We start from the raw sequence: 21,294 nt of genomic DNA, 5'->3' as shown, positions 1-21,294 counted from the left end.
TTGTAGAGACTATCTGACAAAAATCATGTACACAAAAATTGAGCTCTTCATTGATTTATCAAAAGCAGGAGGATTTACAAGTGGAAAGTGCGACCACGCTCACTAGCATCTATATACATGTTCTTTCCCTTGTAGGTGAAGTAGATTCTCCTTTTAGGGAACTTCATATTGGCAGCCATGCGATCAAACCATGGCGCCCCTAGGATAGCATCCTCATGTTGGAGAGGAGAGATGAAAAAGTCTTCTTTGTCGACATAGCTTTAGACATGAAGCCTCAACTTCCCAATCAAGGAAGTAACGGAGGCTTGCTGTCCCCTGAAAGCTGTGTTAGCCGTTACAATATCTCCCATCTCAAAAGCTTGAATGTCCAACTTGGTGGCCAACTCCGTTGATATGAAGTTGTAAGTAGAGCTAGGGTCAAACAAGATGAAGGCATCATGCTCTCTTACCTTTCCCCAAGCATAGGAAAGTGATGATCCTTTGCAATGAGCATCCTCTTTTGGAGCTTCGATGGTGGAAGCCCTAGGAGTCTCATTGCGAGCATTCTTCTTGGGGCAAGAATAAAAACCATGTCCTTGCTCCCCACACTTGAGACACTTATGGTCCTTGCGAAAAGCTTCAAGCTCTTGAGGAGAGAGTTTGTTTTTGCCTTTGTAAACTCCCTTCTCCTTCGACCGATTGTTGTTGTTGTTGTTGGAAGTGCCTTGGGAAGAATTTTGAGCATTGGTTTTCCCCTTTGCATCATTTTTATCTTTGTTTTCCATGGGCTTGACATTCCGTCTAGCCCCTTGTTGGACATTGATGCATGAAGCAACCATGGTGTGATGGATTACTTCGGTGACAGAACCAGGCCGTTGAGAGTTGACATACTCGACCATCTCTTCAGGTAATCCCACACAAAAACTGTTGCTTTTTCTTGGCAAAGTCTATCTTTTGAAAGACAGTAGCCTTGAGATGTAAATCCCAAAACTTGTCTACATACTTGTGGATAGACTCATGAGAAAGAAGCTTCAAGCTACGCCATTCGGTAAGCACTTTGTCCTTTGCATCGCTTGCAAGGAATTGCTTCATGATGGAAACTCATAGAGTTTTCCAAGTCTTTGGGGCTTCACCATTGCCACGAAGTCTAGCCCACCACTGACGGGCTGATTTTTTGGAAGTGCATAGCTACATGGCATAGCTTGGAGGACTCCGGAAAGCCCTCGTCTCCAAAGGCCGCATCGAATTGCTGCATGAAGGTCAACACTTTGACGGTAGCACCAAAGGTGCCATCATAGGTGAGAAAAGAGATACTCTTTCCTCCCTCTTTGAACTTCTTTAGCTTTTGTGACCTTCGGCATGCAGGGTATGATTTGTGATGTCCTCCCCTCCTGTATTCTCTAGGAGAATAGCCATAGATTTCATCGGAAGAGGATGAAGGTGAAGAATAAGGAGAAGAGGGTGGCCTCTTTCTTGCCCTTTTCTTCCTTTGTTTCCTCTTTCCCCTTTCGGAGTGACAAGGAGAAGGTCTATGTGTTGATCTTTTCCTCTTGGGAGGAGTTGGCGATCGTCTAGACCACCGTCTTCGTGGAGCCACATCTTCAGAGGAACTTAAAATTTCATTGCTTTCTTGCTCTTTGGATTCCTCCTAAGCTCTCTCTTCTCTTGGAGAGGAAGGGAAATCCTATAAGCGCGAAGTTGTTGAGTAACTTTGGCTTGCAAAGTAGGGTTGCCCATAGCTTGCTGCAACCTAGTAACAAGAAAATTGACAAACATGGGGGCATCATCATTAGAGCCTTCATGTGTAAAATCAAACCTATCAATGTTCATTCTACTCTCTTCGTTATTGTCAGCTATGTTAACAAAATTTGTCTACGTACTTAGTGTATGCTTTGGCAATTCAAAACCTTAGTTGCCACTCCTCTGCCTTTGAAAATCGGCTCTTAAGTATCTACACCCACGGCTCAAAGTGGTTAATTATAGAGAGTAGTGGAGTAAGTCTAACATAGCAGAGTTGCAGAGGGCTAGCTCCTTTTGGAATTCTTATGGCTCAATAATGGTAAAGCCGTAGGCAAGACTAAAAAGACTCCATTATAAAGTCCAAAGCTCCCGAGGTGTACACCATATCTCACATAGTGGGCTCAACAAAACCGATAATAGATCCTAGCTTCACTTACCCTAATATAATTAACAAAATCAACCATCTATAGGCTACTGAAGGACCTCTCTTCTTAAGCAAGAAAAGAGAAACCAAATGTTGTGATACCAATGTAATGGAATTGGCCTATTAACTTGAGAGTAGCAGAAATTAGAGCGAATACTTTTGTGAAATTACTTTGTGAGCATAGCGGGTGAACATAATTGATGGTAGCAACATAGACATAGCATTTAGTTAACTTGGCATGAACAATACTTTTGCAAGAGAGAGAATTTAGAGAACATGACAACAGTTGAGGACCGGATTTATGTAGAGCCGGTCCCCCTCCAATAGGCATTTGTATTATGATTTCTCCCATCAAGAGAGACTTGTTACAATACAATTGTTGTGTTCCTTGTAACATAGGTGATGCAATGAAGATGGAAAGCTTCATGCATCATGAGCATAACATAAACTTTGTGGAAATCATTAACTATCCCAAGCCTCAGTCCCATGACCTCAAACACCTTCAAAGGTGGAGAGAGATAGCAGGGAATGAGGATAGGGGAGAGGAAGAAGAAACATTTCATAGGTTAAAGAACTAGTTCATCACTTATCATCACTCTTCTTGCTAGCATACATAGTAGCATAGTAATGAAGATGGAGAAGATGGTAAGCTTAAGCATTGAAGCATGGCTCTTGGTTGGATTTGCATTCAATAGCCAAGAGTGTTGGTGTAGGCTCTCAACCTCTCTACTTCCTTGGAGAAGGAGAGGGAGCTCTTGCACTTTGCACTTCACACAATAAGAGTGTGTGTGAGTGTGTTTGGGAGAGTATACCCCCTAAGCAGGCCCCCTACTTGCTTTGGTAGACACCCCTTGCAGCTCATGCTTGAAGCTCATTGGATCCCTCCAAGCCTAGCCAATCACGAGCAAGAGTCATATTACCAAGCAACAAGGGTAGCCTTGGAACAAGTGTCCCTCTTCCCCCTTTGAGAGAGAGGGCTTGATAAAAGCTAAAACAATTAATTAAGTGTGCTAAATTATCATTGGACCCCTTTAAAAGGCCAACCAATAGGCTTTAGGCACACCATGAGGGTAACCTAGCTAGGGGCTTGACATGTGTCCTACTTGCCTCTTGGGCAAGGGGTGCCCTTTGGGAAAGAGAGTGGTCAAGCAACCACCCCCCCTTCTTGCATGGCTCGCCCCCTCCTTGTAGGGATTCACTTTGAATTTTGTGCCACCTCAAGCCCCTCAACCTTGGGCCTAGTTCTCACCACAAGCTTGGCCCTTAAGCCCTCAAGCTTGGCTTGGGTTCTCAACTCAAGCACAACCCTAACATCTCAAGCATGACAAGCACCTCAAGCATCTCAATCATCAAGCACCTCAAGAATGTCAAGCACATAGATCTATAAGCACATGTCTATATCCTAACCCTTGTTCCCGTTTATTCTCCCACATTAAATGATCAGTTTAATATGAGAAAATTATTTGGGTTGGTTAGCTATTAGATTTTATGACAACTTAGTGAGAATCATGCAAACAATGCTTCTAGCTCATGAACAATGCATTTCTTTTGGGCCAGACCCTAAGATTTTTGCTCAACTGTTTGGTGATAAACTATAAGCTTTGGAGAAATTTTGTTAATTTTTTTTCAAGGCTTATAATAGCATTAGAAACAAAATTAGCTTCTCAAACACTATTTAAGTCAAAACGATTAATACGTTGTGGTATGATTTTCATTTATAAGAGGTAATTTTCTAAATCTTAGCATATTTTTCTAAATTACAATATGTTCTCTAGGTAAAACATTACAAATTAAATTGTGCTTTTAGCCAAAATAGCGATATTTAGCCAAAAAAAAATACACTGTCATGAACCAAAACTACAGATAACAAAAGAGGCAAACTAGAACCAATGGTGAAAAGGGCACTAAAAAAATGAGGGATTCTTAAGTTGAAGCTGAAATCATAGTACCAAATGGGCTAGAGAGAATCCGCTTGGTGGAGGAAGATTGGGCTAATCACCTGTGGGAAAAGGTAAGAGAGGTGAACAATGGAAGCCTCACTTTGAAATCAACTCCAATTGAGAAAGTATGGTTAGACCATCCACCCATGGAATTGGACATACCATTTCTATATGGAGATTGGGGATGAGAAAAGCCCAAACACTCAAAATCCTACCCCCATACTTGGAAGATAACAAAGAAAATTATTTGGTATGTAAGACCACAAAATCGATTCAACCGAAAACAAGTGACAAAATCACGAGGCCTGCCTATAAATAATTAAGATTCATATTTCTTCGAGAAGGATTTGGGGCATTCCATTCCCCCCTCTATTTCAACAATTTTTTGCACAAATCCCATCCATTAGGGTGCTACCTTGTGGTCAAGCTCACTTCCTAAATACTAGTCAAACTGGTTTCTTTCTATCACCAGCACCAAAACTACTATTATACATATCATAACTTTTGCATGTTTTTTATGTTGCAAATATATTACTATTATCCTTGAGCATAGCAAGCCCGACTGTAGAGATGAAGATGGTGACAAAATAAATTATATGTTTTATTTATAGATTTTCTCTTGATTTAGTCATGATAACAATTCCATCGATGCTTTACACAATTCTTTTTCTAGTGTTTTTACTACATTCAACAAATCAAATTTCACTCATCTTTTCCCCTTAACTTCGTTAGTGAAAAATTAGGCCGAGCTGAATAAAATAGGCTGAAAGTGCTAAACCAACATTTTATGCAAGAATCTTAAGGGAAACATTCTCAAACAATGTAGTAGTATGCAAGAATCTTTTTTTTAAAAAGCAAACCTCACAATTGTGGGTGAATTATATTGATCATTTCAAAAAAATTACAAGAACTTGCCATGCTCGTGCCGAACCATGACACCATCCAGAGACCAAACTTACATCAGCTATCTGTGGAGCCACCCCTAACGACCTGTCCCCATGCCCTTTATACACAAGGTTCATTATCATGTTCTTCACTAATCTTCTGCTTTCATGATTTTCCCCTTGTCTAAGCATTCCGCTGACAATAAGGCACAAGTAACCCTAGACCAATCATCCGAGTTTCGCTTGTACCCGAGCGTCCATATTAGCACTCTGCTTTCTTGTATAATTTCTGCAAAGCTTGCCACCTCAGGAACTCCTTCGAACACACGGCGGTTCCCTGTTTGCCATACATTATGTGAAAAGCAAAACCTGATAATTTGAGTGTAGATGAAAATGGCAAGGCTACCCAAGTTCTTACCTCCAAGGAGTAAATCAGTCTTGAAAAAACCAATTTTCCATGTTCTTTGGACCCACTTGCAAATTTTTCCTATAAGCCCTCTGATGGCTGGACATTCCATAAAAAGGTGGGTCAGATCTTCGCTAGCCATCCTACACTCCAGGCATTGATCTATCCTATCCCTCTATCCTGAATCTTCACCCCCGTCGAAAGAGCACCCCTAATTACTTTCCATAGAAATACCTTCATGTACTGCGGAACCTTTGGCGCCCAGATGTTCTCAATTACTTGCTCCCACCTTTCCTCCGACCATTGTTTTTTCCAAGTCTTGTTAAGGGGGCTAGACCAATTCTTCTTTAGCATCATTGTATGGTAAATGCCTTTAGAATAGGGTTTCCATAAGAGGCTACTTTCGGGCCATTTCCAGGCATTCCAGTCAAACTCCGAGTCACAGATTGGCATCACTGCACTATCAAGTTCTTCCATTGCTTTGTTGACTAAAAACCTCCAAGCTATTAAGCTAGAATTGGGTTACCAGAAGTTCAGTGGTTTTCCAGCTCTTGTTGTTACTGTCCCAGAAGTGCCCCAGTTGGTTCAGACCCTTATTATTCAGTTTCCTGGCTGCTTCTATCCAATAGGGATTTTGCGGCAGATCTACAACTTTGGAAAGCTAGGGAGACCAATGGATAATGGAGTTCTTGAAGTATCTGGTTTCTTCCCCCCACTTTAGGACTCCCGTTGCTCTGTTGCATTTCCTTACCAATTCCCCTGAGCCGCCCCCCAGACTTAGGGTAGCCCACGTCGGGGCTAAAAGTTTGTCATGAAACTCTACCCCTCTCCACTTTCCTCCTTTCAAACCAAGTTTAGCTGCTTCTAGCATATCTTTGATCATGATAGCCCAAGCCTGGTCTTGTTTAGCCAAGGAGACTACAAATTTGGCACAACAAGCTTCTCAAACAATGTAGTAGTATGCAAGTCTTCATATGCTTGCCAGTTCTCATGGACGAATTGCATCTATCTCTTCACAACAGCATTAAGGCCTGATTTGATTTTAGGTGCTCTTCTTCACAACTCTATATCCATGTTGAAGATTGGAACTCTTAGCAATTAATTTGCTTTCATGTTCCAGATGAGTCCTATGTAATTTGCAAGTGTGAGGCTATGTAATAATGCTTGGAAGAAGGTGAGACACACCCGGGGAGGGGGGGACATAAAGAAGGTGGACGGCGAAAAGAGGAACATGGGCAATAGATTCAATGGGTCTTCCACTTGATGGATCAGACAAAGTCGACGGTTTGGCACTATGAATAGGCAGCTATGGTATGTGTGCACAAAGGTCTGGGGTGATGTTGAGCAAGTAGGTGATGTGGATCCTCTCTCTTCTATCACCTTGAAAAGAGCTGCTCCGTTGGCAAAGTAGCCACCAAGTGGATAGAATTGGTGTGCATGATTACCACAAGCAATGAGGAAGGAAGGAGCAAGGCCATGGTGATTTGACAAGAGGGGGCGTCAATTGCATGTTGGGTAGCAAGGGGTGCCCTCTGCAACCACTGACAAGGCTTTGAGGAAGCAACTATAATAGTGCAGGTTACAAAGGGGAGGTACAGGCAGTCATCGTATCGATTGGGGACTGCAAGGCAATGGCAAGTTCAGCAGCAATTCTCCATGTTGAAAAGGGCATCTACAAGTATGTTAATAGCTTTTAGTTTTTATCAAAAGCCTGACCATAGAGCTCATACTTATTAACTGAAAGGTTGGATAGTTCCAAACTTACTCATGGCAAGGATCCTTGGCAATGTCCCTACTCTTCGGTCCAAGTTGTTGGCAGAAAAGCTTACTCACAGCACTGAGTTTCCCTTCCGGCCGTCATTAAGTTGGTTACCCAGTAGTTCATTGACACAACCTCCTGTATTGGCATTGACTCTTTCTGAAGGTGGAACGCATGGTCTTTCCTCTTGGTTCTCAAAAACTTGATGCCTTTTTCTTTTTTGTCTACATTTTAGCAAAGTATGAGGTTTTTTTTTGCAACTCATTATCGCCTTGTAGATGAGGCCATGGCTGGTTTTGAAATACCAGAGAGAAGGGAATCGCATGACTTTGAAAGCCTTTCAAGGCTTGCAATTGAATAACTAGAAGAAATTAACTCCTCTTCCCCGAAATCCCTACAAGACTTTTCCTCACAAAATAGCTGGCATCAAGAGGCAACTGCAAAACAACACCAAAGAAAACCAAACTTAAATTCACAAACATTCACTCACTTAGAAGCACTTATCAGTCATTATGTAGGAAACATAAACACAGGTCCATGGATGGTTCTGGATTTACAAGGAGCACTAGTGGCACAAGAGCGAGCTCTCCTAGAAAATTGGCAAACATTAACTACAAGCTCGTCTTTCTGCAAAACCACCTCCTTCAAACTGTTGAAAACTTTCTTGAGTGAAGTGACACAACTAATTATAGCCCACCCTTGACATCTGTAATGTGCTACAGAAGAGGAGACGATAATGAATGTTGAAGAGGCGTAGCCTAGGTGGCATGGTCAAGGTACTAACGAGAGAGAGAGAGAGGTCACCTAGCCTTTCAGCCGTCCATCGACCCCTCTACCTTGCCTCGTGGTTGTACAGCAGCAGGCCGTCGCCACCCAGCCATCAGTCACAGCCTCGGCCCTTGCCTTGCAGTCAATTATAGCCATCAACCCTGCAGATGCGCTCCAGTTGCACCCATATTTTCCTCCAGATGGGCTCTTATCGCCCTCCATGCCTTTTTCATACTGCCAGTCAGTACACGCTATTGTCCCTGCACTGTCCCTACACTGAAAGTGTACCTTGACAATACCTATTTCAATGGTATCAACAAGTGCACAGAGCTTCCAAGTACTCACTCAGTGTGACGTTGAAGTTTGAACCTGTCTTGTTGTTGCCCTTTGCCTTTTGCTTTGCTTTTTGATGCAATTGTGAGTATCATGGCTAGCAACTTCTCAGCTTTTGCATTCTACCATGCTTGGAGAGCCGCTCCTCCCCCACCTATGGCTATGCATTGCTGGTTTAGATACGGGCGTCCACTGCACCAAATATGCTACAACATCATGGCCCCAGAGTAAAGAGTGTGTACAGTGTGTCTTAATCCTAGAGAGAGAGACTCTACTTGTAGGTTCACCTCAGGACTGGGAAGCACTTGAAAGTTTGCAACAGGTTCGAGGTACTTACGAGCCCTACTATGGACTAGGCCAACATATTCACGCCGGCCTTAGCTACCCTAGTCCACTACACCTCAGTGGAAACCTGCAGAAGGCAGCCTCACGAGTCACCTGCACCTCGTGGATGACCGTCGTCTCCATCATAGCCCCAAGCCACAACGCCCATATTCCTTCACACCATAATCGCCCCTAGAATATTACGGTCTATGAGTCTGGCCCCTTAGGCGTTCTTGCCCGGCCCATTGAACCTACATCAGGGATACAACTCACCCCTTCTCCGTTCCCTCCCATACGACACCCCCATCAGCTAATGTCCCTCATCGTGGGTTGGCTCTAATCATGCTTGATCACGCCCGTGCTTTCCATGTTAGCCCCATACATTTCAGCTCCAACCTAACCCGAGCTCAACTGACCGAGCAATGCAGACGAAGCGAGGCTGGGGAAGGCACAGGGATGTGGATCCTCTGTGGACATCAGACATTGGGCGAAATTTTTTGTCGGACCCACCATATATTGAACGACCAAACCCCCCCTCGAAAATGGCTTGCTTCCGCCAGCTCCTTTTTAGCATGATTCATGGGTTGCATAGGAAGAGAGGATGCAACAACTGTTCATTGGCTGGACTCCCTGTGCTTCATCTTTAGTGAGTGTTACCACTGGCTCTTGTGAATTGGGGAGATGGAGGCAAAAGAGAAAGGTGCAGTTCCCCCCGCCTTCATCTAAACCAAGATTCCTATCCCATCCAAAGAATGAAATAATTGACCACTACCTCCACACTAAATGACCACTATCACCATGCACCAATGAAAATTAAACAATTTTCAAAGAAAAAATCATTTTTTAAAATAACCTATGCTTTTTCATTAGCAAAAAGGGAAACCATCACTAAGGCCTCCCCCCTTTGGGGCAGGCCAAAAAAATTAGGTGTGGGGAACCTTCAGACGATTATGTCAACACCCATTCAATGTACCATAACATTGGGAGAATTGTTGGAGATCAGACCACATCTATGGAAAGACTTGCGGAACACTTTAAAAAGAGTGAAAATCACGAGATTAATGAAGGAAAAAGCGAAGAGGTGCAACTAGAAGAATCTCAAAGCAAACTTGTCAAATCTATTCTGATGAACAAAGTAAGAGATTATTACGAGGGAAACAAAGGAAATATAACTTTTTCTATGGAATATAATGATGTAAACCCATGACTCTATGGAGCACTGGAGATAGCATTCTCATAGCCACCAAAGTAGTATGGGAATCATAGGGAGGACTAGTAATAAGACAAACAAGAATGAAATGCAATTGACAGATGGTCACATTGAACAACCAATGGATTTATTAGAAAACGTGAGAGTTAGTTCTTGTGGAATTAATTACCAACATATGTTGTCCATTGTAGATTTTGGAAGAAACTAAAGTATGAGATAATTTTGGGATGACCTTTCATGAGACAAATAAGATTTGTCCAAAACTGGGAAACAATTACCTAGATCTAAAACAAGTAGGATCAATTACAAGAGTAAACCAAAAACATCATTCTTGCAAGGATATTCTGAAAACACCTATTCAAGAATTTGATTTGAAGAGATCAATCAAAACTAAATTACCATCATGGTTGAACAAAGACACTCCTATTTGGATGTATGAATGGTAGTTTTTATTGAGAGTATTATAATTTGGATTGCGAAATGAACGATGCTAATAATATACCTGAACCTTTTCTTGAACACTTGTTCGAGCCATTTGAGTGGACTCAAATGGCCCAAGCTACCATGGATGTCCACTTTCTTTTGTGATGAAGAAGGCTGCAACATTGTCCAAATGGTAACTATTGTGCCATTGACCGATCAACAAGTTTCTAGATAATTTTTATGATGCTTTCAATGAATAGGAGGAGGAAACACTTACATAGAGAATTCGATTCAGAAACAGAACACATAAGAGCAAAACTATTGCTGTGAAAAAGAGAGGAAACATTCTTTGAAATTTTCAATTAACGTAGTAGACAACAAGAGAGGTTAAAACAAAAATGAGAGAGTAAACTCAGGAAAACAAGTCTGTGCCTAAAGTTACAAAAAAGGCATAGTTTTTTATGATGGTTGAAAAGAGAGCAGCTATACCACATGCTACCTCATTCCAAATATATATTACATTTATGTAGAACAATTATTTGGTTGAGTACTTGACAAATCTAAAATTCCGTGAAGATGTGAGTAAATGTCATTAAAGAGAAATCAAAATAGAAGCTATGAATTACACCATGATTGGACAAGAACTTTATCAGCAAGGAAAGGACCAACAATTGAATGTATGTGCCAATGAAGACAAATATATTCCTATCTTAATGTAGGTACACATAGGTGTAGTAGGGGATCATTTATCTCATGAAAGCATGGCTAGATCAATCTTGATGGCTAGCATATGGTGGCCAACTCTATTTTCCAATGCTAAAGAATTTGTCAAAAGTTGTGATTCTTGCCAAAGGGCTAAAATACTAGCCAGAATGGATTGCATGCCATTGCAACCAATGATGGAGCAAGAGAATTTGTTAAGTGGGGTATTGACTTTGTTGGTCCTACACAGCCACTTGCTTATAACATTTAGGCACAATATATTATTGTAGCTAAAGATTGTTTGACCAAGTGGGTTGAAGCAAGAACCAGTAGGAAGAATGATGCACAAACTACGGTTGCATTCTTGTATCAATATATTTTCATGAAATACAAACTTCTTACTAAGCTTGTGAATGGTCAAGGAATGCAAAAGTTTGCTAAACAAGCTTATAGTTATCCATAACGTAATCACACCATATCATCCTCAAACATGGCCAAGCAGAGCACATGAACTAAATCCTTAGATCTGTGCTTATAAAAATTGTGAGCTCCAGACGAACTGACTGAGAGATGAATCTATATTCAGCTCTTTAGGCTTATAATATTTCCTACAAAAGAGCTTTGAATGCTACTCCATTCAATATGGTCTATGGACTTGATGCGGTAATATTTATGGAGTTTTTATTTCCAATACTTTGAGCTGCACATGACCTAGAATGGACAAGTCATGAAGTCTCTTAACAATTAGAGAAACTTGAACAATTAGAAGAGCGAAGGATGGAAGCCATTGCATATATCTACATGCAAAAGATAAAACAAAAACATTTCTTTGACTCTTACTTGTTAACTAAAATTTCAAAACAAGGAGATCTCGTATTGGTCTATTCCTTGAAATGACACGTCTTGAAATTCAAGAAAAAAGGACACGGTCCATTTGTGATTGAGAGTGTCTCACCAAGTGGGGTGTTGAATTAGCGACCTTAGACAAATAAATTATGAAAAATTGGATAAGTGGATGTCGTTTGCGCATATATAATTTACCACTAACAAAGGACCGCAATTGAGTATTGAAGAGAAATACAGCAATACAAACAGCTCAAGAACTGATGATAGTGAACATGCCACAAGTTTAAGTCCTCCATTTCAAGCTTTAACAGATACATGTGCCAGAATCAACATTGTAAGCTATTCCACTTACAAGAAGGCCACTACCCAACCCTTTGAGTATTGCTGAACTAAAGTGAAGGCATGTCATAAGGAATTTACTCCAACTTTGGGAATGATCAGCCTTAACATTTTTGCACACACATTTATAAAAAACACACATAAACATTCTACTTGGCCATATTTTTGTGGATTGCTCTAGTTTGATCAATTTTTTGGCCAAAAATTAGTGAAAATTACATAATTTTTGATTGTTTTGATGATATAAACACTATGTATACATATCTAAGGGTACTTAAAAGGGCATTTTCCTAGGGTTTTGCAAAAGAAAATCACACATTAACATATAAACACTTCAAAAATTGCCCTTTTTATAACAGTTTTCATGTAGCTGAGTCCTCGTTCAGAATGCCTCCCCCCGTCCTAATTGGAGTTCTCTGGGACGACATTGTGTAGCCCGAGTAGTGCTATGTATGGGTTGAAACTCTACCATCCTAGTGATGTCAATGCATTGCAAAACATATATGCGGTGCAAGAGGAGGGTCTTGAGTGGATTGCTCAAGGGTGTTTAATGTTGAGGCTTGTTGTGTTCTTCTGTTAAATAGAAGATCTTGAAGCAATTGAGTTTGCTCTTTGATAGTCCTTCGCGAACAACCCTCTTTGTCTGGTTGGCCAAGATTTTGCGAGAGTTATTGTTGGTTTGACGACAGAATTGGAAACTGGCAAAGCTTTCGCACCTACTTATAAGTTGTCTTGATTGTTGTCTTTGCTTTAGCCCGATTCTTTGGCTTTCAGACCCATCTGGTATTAGGTGGTTGCACCTTCTTCTTGTTCAGATTTTGTGGTTGGTTCCTGAGATTTGCTAATACTCTGTTTGTTTTTTGATTGGTTCTTGAGCACCCAAATTTGGTTAGGATTTGACTAAAGTCAACCTTTTGGCACCCAATATTGCTTGGTTTCTTGCATGCCTATTTGATGAGGATAGATCTTGTGTCGAGTAGTTGAGATAAAGTGGTATTGTGATATGGTTTTTCCGACGTTGAAGCTTGTAGGTTAGCCTTCCATTCTTCTTTGTTGTAGGCAAATGGTACTTTTAGTTGTTCACATTTACGTGTAAGTTCCAAGACCTTGGTGTTCCAATCTTGAACCGCTTTGTATGTTCTCATCCATGGAACTCTTAGTACTAGGTCCTCATTCATGTGCTCATCTAGAATGTACATTGATTATGGGTGTAACTTATAAAGTGAGTCGTATGTTCTACAAATGCTATGAAATGTAATACTATTCTATGGTTAATGAATGTTCATCTTTTTGATGTTTTGATTTAATTGTACAATGGATACAAAATTTGAAAAGAATCTGTGTCTTATAAGATCTCTTTTTCTTTTATCCAAGATCTGTCTACATGCTATATGTACTACAATCATTATAAAATGTAAAGGTTTCTATGAATTATGAATGTTCACATTTTTGATATTTTGATCTAATTGTACAATGGGTACGGAATGGAGCATTATGAGTTCGTTTGAAAAGAATGCGTATGTCTCATAGGATCTAGTTTTCTTTTATCCAGGATTTGTCGACTCCACATACCTCTTTGTCCACATATTAGAACGACCTTTGTGGAATGCATTCCCTCTCCTCCTATCCTCCCTTGTCACAGATCCTCTCTCTCTCTCTCTCTCTGTCTCTCTCTCTCTCTCTCTCTCTCTCTCTAGAATCTATTAAGGATTTGTTCGTCGTATTCCAAAAAAGCGCTCACTCCCGTGAAGTGCTCACAAAAAAGAAATCCCCCTAAAAGGTCACCTAGATACACCAGTCCTAATCACGTTGTTGCTTCAACATTTACTATAGCTCTGAAGACGAGGCTACCCATGGATATTGATTACGCTTTGTACGTGCTCAACTTATTGAAGAGCACTAAGAAATGCAATGGTATTTCATACTTGGGGGACTCCTGAGATCCTCACACAAATAGCCTCCATGTTGTAGATATAGCTGATAACCTACCACCTGCCCTTGATCAAAATGCATGGCCAATAACCGCGGTGAAAAATGAGGAGGAGGAGAAAGAATAAGAACTGGAATCTAGTACATATATTGTAATTGGAAAATACTACATATCCTACAACCATATAAAAAACAAAGCTGATGTGACCCTCCGACAATGAAGATGAAGAAAGTGATGAAGGTCTAATGGAGGAACCAGATTTTGAAAATCAACCATCTGTAGAAAGTGCTCAAGAACCCTCCGATATGAAGAAAGAGAGCTACCAAGGGCAAGCAGAAAGTGGGTGAGCAAAGCTCCAAGAGCATCAAGGTGCCACCACCAGTCATTATAAAAGAGCTTGCCTAAAGAGCCACAACATTAGAACGAGAGAAGGAAACTTTTGAGAGAGAAAGGGCCTTACAATGAGACTTTGAGGAGTATTGGCAAACTGAACCCATGTAAGCTCTGCACCCGAAAACCCCTTGTACTGCCAAGGCGAGAATCCCCTCGCGATCTAGAATTTCTCTATGGAAAAGAAAGAAATGAAGTTCCTATGGAATCTATGCATGAGTCATGTTCTTGCCTCCCTATTATATGTAGACTTTTAAAGAAGCAATCTATACAGAGTCCCGCACTTTCAGAACCAAAATCTTCTGTCCTGTAATAGAAAACTTCCATGCTAGATTTGTTGGCTACTCTTCCATAGAACTCAAAAGCCCAATCGACCTCTTGTTCGTCATTGAAGGCGACAAGAAGCTGCGGATCAAATATTATGAATCTCCCAAAGCACTCCAAAAGTAGCATAAAGCACGAAAGCCCAAACATTACCTCATTATACGATAGTTGTGCCACGGACAATCCAATTTAGGAGGAGAAAATGTTAGCAACAACTTAACAACGTGGCTTTCCTTCGAGCTTACAAGTTGTAAATTCATCTCATTTTTTAATGTAAAACCTGTCATGTCCAAATTTTTTACTTTTACAAAATTCTAAAGTCAGTAGTCGAGGCTGTAAGCTTTTAGCTTGTAATCAAACATTACCCATATGTGACCTCGAGTACCTTTCTATTCCATATATGAGTCAATTTGACATTTTAAAGCCTTGACTAAGGTATAAAAGCCGACTTTTGTAAGGAACTTGACAAGTTTTTGGATAATGAATCGTACATTCTGTCTCTAAGCACTGTGTACTTTCCTTCTTCCTTCTTGTGCTTATATCTCCCTCGTGGATTGTTCGTTTGAAGTGCCGTCTGCTTCACCATGTTCACATGTGAAAGCTCTATGCGATATTGTAAGATTCTTGCAATGATTCCATGAGTTTGTTGTTGCTAACCCTCTTCTTAATCGGTTCATAACTCAAAATTTTAGCATCCAAATTGTATTTTAAGTATAGTAGAGGTTATACATCAACATTGTTAAGCTATTGAGTGCATTTTGAGACCTGAAACGGGTCAGGTCAAATCTGCCCTATAGATAATAATCGTTCTTTTGCAAGTGACCAAAATGTGGATTTGAGATCCTAGGCATATGTGCTTAAACCTGTGTTTACACGACCTATAAGTTTGGTGATGTTTAGAGCTCGGTAACGTGGTGAATTGTCAAGATTTGTTGGCCGATATGACGATTGACTTTTGTTGTCTGGCATACAATTGGGTGTTGCATTGAGTGGATAGGGATTAAGTGTTCTTTCCAAAAGATTGACAACCTCTTGCAGCTTCCATGTACTAGTCGTGTAGACTTCGTTCCACAATATGACATTTATGTACGTGGTTCTCGCTATCTCTGTAATAAGATAGAGTGAAGCTTGACAACCCCTGAATTTATAGAGAGTGGTGAAGTCGCGATAGTTTGTTGTCACCCACCTCTATATGGGTCAAGAAGTGTCTCTTTTTGTTCCCAACTAATGAGCTCTTACCACACAACAAGCATACTCCTTTATGCTCTTGCTAAGTGGCATCCAACTAAGAGGCCTCACTTAGCATTTAAAGGGCTCACATAGGTTCAAGAGTTTTTGAGCTAATTCACTTTTCAAGAATTGAGGGCATGAAGTCACCGGCCTCTCTTGTACACGTTAGATAGAGAAAACATTGAAATCTATATTAGTTTTGTGATACTTTTAGGACTTATATAGGATGGTAGAGGCCAACTACATGTCAAGCCTACTTTTGAGGTTAGAACATTGTGGCTCTAATATGCAAAGTTTACCAAGAGTAATAGCCCAAGTTTGAGACGAGCCCCAAAACAAAGCCCAACCTAGCCTTAATAAGACACCGAGCAACGGATATATGAGCGCGGCTTTTTCATTCCCTTTTTCACCTAGGATGCTTCTTGCAACAAGGAAACATTTCATTGGTTGTACGATTTGAAAATATCCCTTTCGATGCTTGAAAGTTCATTCCGGTCCATTAATTCTTCTTTTACAAGTAAACCACTTGCATCCAAAAATCTACTAACATAATATGGCGGAGTACATAACCCTTTACACTTGTCTCTCTCTGCAAAATGAAGGCCAGACGCCAAGTGAGATGAAAGGGAGTGGTAGAGAGAGAGAGAGAGAGAGAGAGAGAGAGAGAGAGAGAGAGGCAACCGAAGGTGGCCGGCAGTACTTGTGTGAAGTATACTGCAGTTATGGATTCAACACTTTCCCTCTCCCTCTCCTTAACTTGGGGGCTTTACACCTTCATGCAAGGGTATGAGAGCCGAGAGTGGTAAAGTTAACTTTTCTTGGTAGTTGAGCTTGCCACTCGCAAGCGCTCTCTCTCTCTCTCTCTCTCTCTATCTCTCTCTCTCTCTGTGTCTCTCTCACTCTCTCTCTGTCTGTCTGCGCTGAGGACATAAGACCATCATTTTGTGTTTGTGGAGTGCTCTTCTTTGGTCTTATGCGTTGAGCACAGAAGGCCTCCAAGCACCCAATCGCCACTTGTTGACGTGGCGCCACAATTTTGGGTGACATGGGTCCGACATTAACCCAAATGCCATGAAAGAAGCACACTTCAGCAGCAGCAGCAAAGGTTACACGCTACCCACCATTAGATAACTGGCTCCTCGAGCTGGATAGCAGTAAAGCAGGGCTACATGACCTAGCCCTAAGTCATTGTGGAGAATCGATATTACAGAAATTACTAAAGAAAACAATTGTAGATGGAGATGGAGCATGAAGGGTCTTACTGACTCTATCACCTGCTGCAACATGCCAATTGAGGTGTGTTTTTCTCTCATAAATTGTTAAGTACCTCCCTCCCTCCCTCTGTGTGTGTGTGTGTGTGTGTATTTGCGCGCATTGCATCTTTTGATAATTGAAACATGCACACATGCATTGTCTTTGGCTGGCCTCTACAATGGACCAAATGCTGCGTCAAAGACAGCTTTTGTAGTTCTCCTTTTTTTTTTTCATAGGCAGCTTTTCAGTTTGCATTAGTGTCGCAGAGTATTTTGCGTTTGTACATTTAGAGGGGTTTGATTTAAAAAAATCAGCCCTGCCATGTAAAAGCATAGAGAGGGAGAGTGCAAAAAGAGTTCTCTCCCTCCACCAATTTGTGATTGCTTAAAGAGCAAGTGTTGGCTGTTTTACAAATTATGTTTAGATAATGAGAGAAATCAAATTTTAGAGGAGAATTAGCTCTTGATTTCGTAGAGAAAAAAATTGGCAGAATTTAGAGAGGATTTTAGAATTTTTAGAGAGAAAAAATCTGATTTAGAGTCAAAATTCAGAATTTCTAGAGAGAGAAAATCATTGTCTGGCACGGGAGGATAACTGGTTCTCATAGAGTTTGGCATGGACCACCTTTTAAAAGGGACTATCCGTAGACTAGTGCTACAATGATGAATTCATCTGTGGCCTAGATGTCGAAACACTAACCGTGAGACTTGTCACATATCACCCTCTCAATTAGAGCAATCGTCCTCAATTGTGGGTACAAGGCAAAAGAGAAAATCAAGGAAATTAAGAAAAGAAGGTAACATATATAATATACAATCAAATCATTTACTGCGATTACTTGTGAATAGTCATGTTGTCATATAATTTTGTGTTGTTTAGGTAGTATATTGAAACATGAAATGTAGAATAGGAATAGAAACTGTTACGTGTGCATTACAAGCTATTGCTACAGTTTAGCGTCAGTCTTAGCTAGCTTTGGATCTAGCGTGGCACTTTGTGATCCTCTAGAAGGACGTGCATGATCAGGCAGGTCATAGTTGCATACTCTCACTTGCACAACATAGTCACTTAAGCATATAGGCATATGAACAATCACTCAAGTCATTTATTAATAAGTGACTTTGACATGACATTTGTAAAAAGTAGGTAGGGCAGAAATTTCTTTTCTGTCCTAAAAATGCGCCAGAAATTTCTTATTTGTCCATTTTCATCCCATCGTCATGCCAATTTTTTTACAAATTGTGTGTTTTCATGTTGCCATAATGCCGAAATTTTCTTAGACTATACGTCCATGAAAATGATGGTAATTTGTATTTTTATGTGTTAATTGTGTTCTTGATTGCTTCAATTGCAATTGTGTACATTAAGATAAGTGTGTGTGCACTCTAATTGATTGGGTGTATATGCTTAATTTTAAAAGTGTGCACAAAATTGCACTTTGTGTGTGTTGCAATTAATTAATGTGTAATGGTGGATTTGGCGAATGTGATCAATGATTTTTGGTATGGGCTTGGCTAATTGACCAATTTGCACTCAATGTGCATGGTTGATTAGTTAAACGTTCGTATGTGCGCACCTAAAAATTGGTTAAAGACATTAGAGTGTGTGTGTGCACGCACACATGCATAAAAATTAACCAATGTGCATGCTTAATTGAGCGTGATTGTGAATGGATGTGTGTAATGTGTGATTGATGCATGAATGTGCTCAAAACAGGGAGTCACACTCTCTAATTGCACCAAATTCACTCGCATAGCGGTCCCCTCGTGTCCCCGGACCTCTTGGGGGTATTAGAGACCGTTTAGGGCTGAAACGCTAAATCTGCAAAAATACACATCAGGCTGTATTTCCCTGTTTTGGGCTCCGTTTCGCGAGCCAGTCACATCCGTAGCAAGTCCTGGAGCTCCCGCACCTGTAGGGCTACTTGCCCTTTGAATTAGATGAGATTTCTAGTGTGAAATTCTCCGAACTCACCTGTACTTGCGGGGGATTAACAACTAGCTAATCCAATACCTGTGCAAGAGGCTCTTGCCTTGGCAATCGCGCATGAACCTACACAACTGTACATAGGTCAAATGAAAAGCCCTCTTGTGGGGCATCACATAACTGCACGGAGGGGAGAGAGAGAGAGCAGTGAATGTTGTGTAAGGCTTCAGTTCTTGCACTTCACTGTACATAGAGGGTACAAGTGTCACGTGCACATTTAACCCTATGTACATGTGGACAAGCTATCTCAGGTCTAAGGTTCAGGTCAGCTTAGGAAGTGTTCTGGCACCTTTGTGAGTGCGCAGGCCGTGCATGTCCAGACACTTAGAGTAGTTGCACATCCTCTGGTTGCACACATCATGATCATCAGCATGACATTCAATACCCATATGAGCATTTTACAGTGCAATTTACTCATTTTTCACTTATTATTTAATAAGTGACTTTTGTTGGAAAAGTGAGTAGGGCAAATTTGCTAAGGCTCTATAAAAGAAACCTAGCGCTTGCACTTTTTGGCAGAAGAAGCAGGATAAGTTCTAGCAACTTGCAATGCTCCTTCTCAGCAAGACCGACAGAGAGCCTAGCGTTTTCAACCAAACAAGATTCTCTGGCGTTTTTTGTAGCAGATCTACTCCAACGTTTTCTGGCGTTTTTCCCTGCAGCAGATCAGGCCTAGCGTTTGCAATTCCGTATCGCCAAATCAGCCAAGTGCATCAACGTTTTCAGTTTTCAGCATTCAACCATTGCAGATTTAGCCCCTAGCCTCGCAGATCTCACCTACCCGCAGCAGATCCTCGCCGTATCGTCGAGTCAGCCATTGTTTTCAGATTCAGCCCGCTGTCTGCAGATTTCAGCATCTGCATTTTCAGCGCATCGTCATCGCATTGTCGCCATTGCAGTCCTCGTCGACACAGTGTCAGAGATCAACAGAAAATCATCGTTTTGCAGATTTCAGCAGTGCAGTCCTAGCGTTTTCAGATTTCAGCCCGTCTTCGTCGTTGTCATCATTGTCGTCGACATCGTCGGCAAGTTCATTGCATCTAGACCATTGTACGAGATTTGTGCAATCAATAGCATAGACCTCTCTCGCCATAGAGAGGGGGGTCCTTGGAGGAGGGTTTGAGAACCGTCTGGTGTCGTATTCTTTTTCTCTCTCTCTCTCTCTCTCTCTTTCTCTCAGTCTCAACACCTTCATTCACAATAGCATTCACTTTGTTTGTGATCATTGCACTCTCTCACTAAAGTAACAGAAGGCTCTCCCTTCCGTAAGTAAAAGGAACTCTTTGAGCACAGTTCGGAGCACTCATCTTGAGCAAAATCAACATTCACTTCCACTGCACCATACAGCAAGCACACAGTAGCTTTGGTACCTGCAACAATCCACCATACGGCTAAAAAATGCAGCCCCCATGTTTATTTCAATGCTTCTCTCCCTCAAAGTGGAAAATGCCCAAAAATGTGCCAAGTGGCACTCATGCATGGTTTTTCTGTTTTGTACCTTCCGGTCTAAACCGCTTGCTCAGTTGACCTTGCAGTAGAGTAATAAAATGTTCCCCTTGTCATTCTGAAGCTAATGACGCGAATAGATTTCGTGGCCCAAAATAGCAGTTCCCTAAATTTTAGGAGATGCTTCCATTGGACTCTCATTGGTATCTGACCATCTTTCACCACTGGGACCACGTCCAAAAATGCAATGTAGCCCAGTTCTCGTGTGATTTTCTCTGGGTGACCCACCTTGTCTTTGTGCCTTCTTGAGTTAACTTCCTAGTATCCACCAACTTATTAAGTGCAGCGAGGGGACCTAGATGAATTTGAACAGCCTAGACACCCTTTTACTACTGGAGTTCTAGTGTCGACCAACTTCCCGTCTGCGGGTGAAACTACTATTTCACTGCCATATAATGTCCGACCATTTGCAACTTCAAAGAGAGGGTCTCAAAAATTAAACAAACATCATTGGAAAGAAACCAACAACTAAGGTTAGCAGTTGCCACGTCCTCGTGACATACGTCCCTCTTAAAATTGCTAACATCCTTGATTGCATGCCCTATATACATGCCATTGATGATCTTGTGTTGTTAGCACTCTTTTATTATGGCATGC

General features: G+C 41.1%; 1 protein-coding gene across 1 annotated transcript in view; it reads left to right on the top strand.

Annotated features, from left to right (window-relative positions):
- The first annotated feature begins 16,731 nt into the window (after nt 1-16,731).
- Nucleotides 16,732-21,294, top strand: part of LOC147435335 (DNA (cytosine-5)-methyltransferase DRM2-like) — a 92,223-nt gene continuing 87,660 nt past the window's right edge. The window contains exon 1 of the mRNA XM_086488401.1: nt 16,732-17,247. Coding sequence (XP_086344527.1) covers nt 17,200-17,247 — 48 coding nt within the window. The 5' untranslated portion in view covers nt 16,732-17,199. The remainder of the gene's footprint in view (nt 17,248-21,294) is intronic.

Source organism: Adiantum capillus-veneris, chromosome 18 (genome assembly GCF_014529385.1).
Source record: "Adiantum capillus-veneris isolate H3 chromosome 18, ASM1452938v2, whole genome shotgun sequence".
NCBI lineage: Eukaryota > Viridiplantae > Streptophyta > Polypodiopsida > Polypodiales > Pteridaceae > Adiantum > Adiantum capillus-veneris.
Note: the sequence above shows the minus strand (reverse complement) of the source record. Positions and strands in the feature narration are given on the sequence as shown.